General features: G+C 32.9%; 1 protein-coding gene across 1 annotated transcript in view; it reads left to right on the forward strand.

Annotated features, from left to right (window-relative positions):
• Positions 1–6,441, forward strand: part of LOC117101923 — an 8,034-nt gene extending 1,593 nt beyond the window's left edge. The window contains exons 2-6 of the mRNA XM_033242036.1: positions 1,300–1,508; positions 1,920–2,071; positions 2,806–2,903; positions 3,380–3,474; positions 3,945–6,441. Of these exons, the coding sequence (XP_033097927.1) occupies positions 1,304–1,508; positions 1,920–2,071; positions 2,806–2,903; positions 3,380–3,474; positions 3,945–4,012 (618 nt within the window). The 5' untranslated portion in view covers positions 1,300–1,303 and the 3' untranslated portion in view covers positions 4,013–6,441. The remainder of the gene's footprint in view (positions 1–1,299; positions 1,509–1,919; positions 2,072–2,805; positions 2,904–3,379; positions 3,475–3,944) is intronic.
• The last annotated feature ends 449 nt before the right edge of the window (positions 6,442–6,890 follow it).

Genomic DNA, 6,890 nt, shown 5'->3' on the forward strand with positions numbered 1-6,890 from the left:
TCTTTTACTATATACTATGCCAAAGATCAACCCTCTTGGGTTAATCCGCCTCTTTTTGAACTGACATTTTCATTGAATGCAGTCTCCCTTAATTTGATGATAGGCCGGCCTCTATTTTTATACTTTTATATATTGGTATATTTTGTGTCTTAATGTTTTTGTATGTCAACTCATTTAGCCTTGCGTGTTCCCAGTTTTGGGACACTGTTCTGGGCTCTTTATTTGTTTCCTGTATTGTTTTTTATGCAATAAAGTGATTTTATATATACAAACACACAAAAACATAAAATACGATATGATTTAAAATGAAAACGAAAACAAACTATGGAAGAAATCAAGATCCCGAGAAGATAAATATCTTGTGATGGGAATGCCTTATAGGAAATAAAAGCCAAAACAAACATAAATATAAAATCAATGGAAAAACAACTAAACAAATCAATGAAGAGCCGAATAAACAGAAAGGGAATGAACAAACAAACAAACAAACAAACAAGCAAACAAGCAAACAAGCAAACAAACAAATAAATAAACAAACAAACATGAATGTGAAGTGAATGTCAAAAAGAAATGTGAACTAACACCCACGATGTTGATGCCTTGCAATCAAACTTGATTAAAACTGCCTTAGGACTCCCAAAGTTTTGTAAAAACACACCTCTGCATTAAATATTCCAAAAAAAGTAATTAAACTTAGAATCAGATTTTTTTTTAGTAATTCGAAATCTAGATGTTCTTATTCTTACTTGTTAAACTTAAGCTTATCAAATGACAGACGCAATACACTAATAATGTTTCTTTTCTTTGATCTATTGTAAGAAATATCGTACCGAGTTTTATGCAAATATTTTAAATATGTTACCGTAATTATGAGAATGATGATAGTGTTAAAACCAACAAAAAAAAAAAAAAACTCAGACAGAGATTGGAACTTCAAAAATAATAGAAATGATAATAACAATATTTTTTTATTATTGCTGCTGTTGTTGAGAAAGGATTTGCAGAAGGATTTTGTCGGTTGCACTGGGAGGAACAAGGGTATTAGATACTCTAAAACACGATGGTTGTTTAAAAGGAGAGAGATTTATAAGTAAATTAGTTCAAATGTAATTCTGTAGCAAAAATTCCTTATCAGTCATGGAATCCGTTTATATTTTATTTACCCATGTAGTAAATCTGACTAATCAATAATTTAAGATGCTCACAGTAAGGCACTATACTAATTTTAATCAGTTTACCTTTCTGTTTAAAGGCAATTAAACCTAATATGTCTCTATTGCATTTGTTTTCAAATAATAGGACAATGAATATGCAATTGACAATTTGTGTCATTGTAATGGTGATGGGCCTGGTATCTGGTCGTTCATCCGGTCCTCCGGTCGGAGAAAATGCAGGTTTGTGCACCAGTATGACTCCACAGCACGGTAGCAATAAACCGAAAACCGACAACCCACCATTCATGATCGTAGTTAGTAGCAGCACCTTCACAAAGGATAACCCAATAACAGGTAGTATTTCATTATTAAACTTGACGGTCGGACGAAGAAATAAATATAATCAAAAGAGATTAAAAGTGAAAACACTCAATAATTAAAAACATGATGGAAAAAACTGATTGGATTCTACAGATTTTTGAATAGAAATTAAGAGAAGCAGTGTCAGAGTGAAACCTGCAATAAAATAAGAAAAACAAACAAAGCAGTAAATTAAAAAAAAAAAAAAAAAAAAAAAAAAAACGAAACGCCAATGTAACCAATTTGTGTTAAGCAGTATAAAGGGTTTCCACAGTAACCGAAAACCATAACATGGATGTGTATGTCCTATGTATACGTCATGGCCACGTGATTACATTTTGAAACTAAATTAAATAAATACAGTATTTCAACATTGTCCGTTTTCGTTTATTTTTTAATTTTTAGTCACTATTCAAAGCCCAGGCAGCACGACGTTCAAGGGACTGTTTGTACAAGCTCGAGTTTCCGATGCAGACTTTGCTAACAACAGCGCCATCGGAACATTCTCTTCGTTTAGCTCCAACACTGGTGGATTGACCTGTTCCAGCAATGCCAATGTAAGCTGAATTACTTAATAATAGTGTTACTTGTAACATCATGATTCGAGAGGTCTTTAAACTTTGGCCCAGGCCGGACACGTTCCTTCTACGTTGGTGTGGTTGGGGGCGGGGGTGGATTTCATCAACTGAAAACTTTGCTGTGTTATTAATTGGGGGTAATCTTTAGATGGTATTTGTGTTGTAGCATGCGTGGTTGTAGACACACTTAGCTTCTCATAGGCTATGACCTATATTATATCGTGCAGTAAATTCATATTACTGCATACTTCGAAAATAAGTTAATATAAATTTACCAATAAAATTAGAATCATTAACAATAACTCGACAAAACCCACAACATCAGCACACCTTAAGGCTTAAATGGTGCTGGTTTTAACTTTGTTGACCACCTAAAGCTCCTTGGGATTACATTAGGCCTACTATACTTTTAATGCATTCTTTATCTAATAGGCCTATAACAGGAGAGCAAGTTTTCCGCATTGTTCCAATAATACAAACCTCTTGTTCTCTGTTTGGAGCCTGTATAATGAATTTACCGTATTGTAGTAAAACAAACAGGGGATGCGAAGATAGGATACACTAGGTATGATATTAGGATAGTAGATATAGGATAGGATATTGAAAGAAAGTAGAAAGTATCGGGAGTCTTCAATCCAAAACATCTAATATGTTAAATTGGTGAACTATGATTATAAAAAATGTATTCTTGTAGGCCTATTTCTATTTTGCAGAGCGCCTGGGGTCATACTAGCAATGAAAACAGAGACTTGGCCAGTGCAGAGTGGACATACAGCGCAGGTTGTGATGACATTGGGCCTGTAGCATTTAGGTATGGCTTCCACTAACATTATCATAATATATAGATTCGTCTATGGCTCTGGTTGTAGAACAAGTTTTCTCAAATAAGGACGATTTTATTGTAATATACTGTATATAATTTTATTGACTCTGTACATATTTTATTGTCTCTCCTAATGGAGATTTATAAATGAATGAATGAATGTATAAACCGAATGACCCACTGTCCAAAATTGGCTCAGTGCCAGTACACCATTCGAGACGAGCATAGGGGATACCGGGTGGCTGGTCCTGACAACGAGAGGCGCTGGTAACGGTTTACCGTGTAACACAGACACATAAAGGTGGTAGGAACATCATAAAGGTGGTAGAATGTCACCGAACGATTTTTGAAAGTTTTTGAATGTTTTGTTTGTGCGTTATTATAATCTGCACTATAATTAATATAAAAAAGTAGCATTCATGCGCAGATGTTACGTTTTATAGCACACACTTCAATTTCTACAGGGCAACCGTCGTGGAAAAATATGCTGAATACTACGTTAACATCAGTTCAGAAGATTTGCGCTTTGACAATAGCACTTGTAAAGACAATGGTGCAGGTTTGTTACAAAGTCGACTTAATTTTTATTTTAAGCGAATGAGTTCGCAAAAATTTAAAGCGAGTAATTCGCAAAAATAAACGTATTTAAGAAATTTATGTTAATAGAAATAGAATAAAATTATATAGCAATTACAAAATTATAGCGTCTCAAAATGCTTGAATTAAAACCTAAAATAACTATTTCTAAAATTTAACTTTAACAAACCTAACACAGTAATCATTTAATTAATACGCCTTACTGTGCGCAAATTAATATTGTAGATAATGTAGGCAACTTGGAGTAGTGTGATTAGAGCTGGGTGGGTACTACATCTACATCAAGTGAAAAAGAGGGGTGAAGTGGAGAGGGAGGGATAAACAGAGAGAAGAATAGAGAGAGGGGAAATGAGAAAGACAACAGTGTTTTAATGTAGACCCTATCTACAAGTACACTTAGAATAATGTTTTTTTTTTCATATTTCGTTTTAGGAATGAGAGCATCGTCAATGATAATGATCGTTGCAAGCATTTTCTGCTACATGGTTCTGTTGATTTAAATGCTGGCTCACGAATGGTTAACCGTCAATATCAAGCTACATCATTATTGCACTTTACAATTACCAACATTTTAATAGTCGATATCTGGTATCTGATATAATTTAATATATGGTATACGATATACAATATATACTATATGGTATGGTCTTTATATATGGTATATATAATATATTATTCTATATGATATATAATTTAATATATGGTATATAATATATAATATTTGGTATACGATATGTAATATACAAATGCATGTTGTTAGCCATTCCTTTCTATAGAATATTTGGTAGTATACCTAATTTAGGGCTTCAGGTTGCACATCTAACCTAGTTTAATTGTTGCACAGGTTTTACAGCACTTATTATTAGAGTAGAGTATAATCTTTATACTTATTCAGATGTTCACGTAGGCCTATGCAATATAGTAATTCATTTGGTGCATTGATAAGTAGAAATGCATCGGTGATGTCAGTCAAGTTAGGGAATTACAGTTAAACAAAAAGTTTTTGAGCACAACACAGTACTGAATGATGTAGGCCTACAATTTACTGAACGGTGCCGCTACAGCCATACACAAAAAAAGTGGTTTTACTATTTATCAACGTACGTATCGCTTCACATAAGATAATAGTAGTAATAAGATATATAATCTTAAACATGCTAATACTTTTATTATTATATTATAGATATAGGCCTATATGAGTAGGAATTAAAAGCTAAATGGATATAGTGTTCTTCTAAACCTGGGTCAGCCCGCAACATTTTAGTAATTTTTTTAAACAATAACATCAACCTTCAACTAAACATAACATTTATTTGCTATAAAATAAACGCTAGATAAAACGAAGGATACTAGAAACACAAGATAGAGTTCTCCACAGAAAAATACTGTTCCACCAAAACTGTGGGAATACAGTGGGGCGCCGCGTGCGGCTGGACCTAAAAAACTTTTGCCAAACTTACATAACGGTAAATAAATAACCTCCTTTTGCGGAGGTAGAAATTGTTGCCATTATCCATAGGATACAAACAAGTAGGAATAAATAAATCAAAAGAATAAATGACACAAAAGCGCAGAATCGTATGACCCGACTCTGATTTAAGTGATAAAGTTAAAAATAAAAAATAAATAAAATATAAATTGATCTAAATGGTATATAAGTATATAAGAATAAAAAACTGAAACCAATCTTCGATAACTTCATCAATACGATATCCAGGCGATAACAATATCGTCGTCTGGATTTATATATTACTACTGTGTACGCAGTATGATAATAAAAATTATAACTTTATTTAATAAAGAACAAACAGTATCCATTTAAAATGGCACTGTGCAGAATTTTAAAAATAGAAATTTACACAAAATCAGTACTGAATATATAATATACATTAAAAGTTAAATAGAAAATCGGGACATCAAAAAGCATCACAATACAATTTAGCACATCAAAAACCTACAGTGAAAAAATATAGGCCTAACATACGAAGACTTAAAAAAGACGCGACATGAAAGAGAACAATACAACACTAACAAATATCGTTGGATATTTTTAAAATACTGTGTGCAATTTATTAATGTATAATGGACAGTTACACAAAGGCCTGCCCTTTAATACACAGAGTACTATACACAAATATGATTGGCTCGAAGTGTCTAAATCACTCAATGGATATACGCGCCAATGTTAATCCGGGTACTCAATGCGCCCGACAATCAGCAGACGGTATCGCGTCGTCTAATGCTTACAGAGAGCGGAATCGGATTCGTCGGCCGACGGTTGTACGACGCATGGAGTGCCTGGCTTTACGTTACAGTCTTTGAAAATACATTTTATTCGATCTGCGCCTAATCAGGATCAATTTTTACGATTTCAACATTTTTTGATTTTGCGTATTTTCTCACACAGTCTGATACGGAAGCGTGTTTGCTGACCACCAACTTTGCTTTTCCTTCGTCTCCAGCAATTCTTGCAATCTGATCGACATGTTTCTTTACTATATTACAAGATGACTTAGCTTCCCATACCTCTATATTGCCATTATTTTCAGTAACGAAGTCGGCAAGACCACCTTTCGTTTGGACTTCGACTTTGATCACCCTGTACCTAATCCTCAGAAATAGAAATACTTTTTTAGCGAATGCTGGTCCCTTATTGTTGATGGCAGACATCTCGAGAAAACTATCTGTAAACGATAATAAATCAAGTTATCCTATCGGCAAATGAAAAAACGGCATAAAAATTACAATAAAATTAATTTGAAATATAAGTTAAAATGACTTAACAGCAATAGTATACTATATATTTGTAGAAAATCATACTCTGTTCATGTTGACTGTATGTAGAGAGAGAAAGAAAAAGAGAAATTAATAAGTTATTTTGAATACTGTTTTTGCTAAAATTGTATTAAATTCTATTTAAAAAAACAAACTTACTTTCTATTTAGTTCTGAACTTCAATACGCATTACTTTGTTTCTTTGGAAACCTCAAATCTGCATACAAATTGGATGTTTTTGGCCCAATTTGTATTTCGACGAATTCTTCTTATCATGTTTTTGTTAAAAGTTATGCGCTCAAGTATGTCTTTGCAAAACAATAATGGCAATAAGTCATTGCCATCACGTGACTTTGAATTATTAAGTGGGGAATTTCCAATATGACGTTTAATGTTTCGATTTCCTGCACATCAAGGCATTGCACCATTTTACCAGGTATGCGTATTAGGATTGTTTTTATAGTTTTTTTTATGTCTACCAACAGCGAATAATCTCGCCACTTACATGTAATATAAGAAAAAAGTAAAATACAGTATATATAGGCCTATATATATATATATATATATATATATATATATATATATATATATATATATACACAT

This window comes from Anneissia japonica, unplaced genomic scaffold (assembly GCF_011630105.1).
Source record: "Anneissia japonica isolate Jap-2015-1 unplaced genomic scaffold, ASM1163010v1 scaffold4988_len2956909_cov206, whole genome shotgun sequence".
In the NCBI taxonomy this organism is placed as follows: domain Eukaryota; kingdom Metazoa; phylum Echinodermata; class Crinoidea; order Comatulida; family Comatulidae; genus Anneissia; species Anneissia japonica.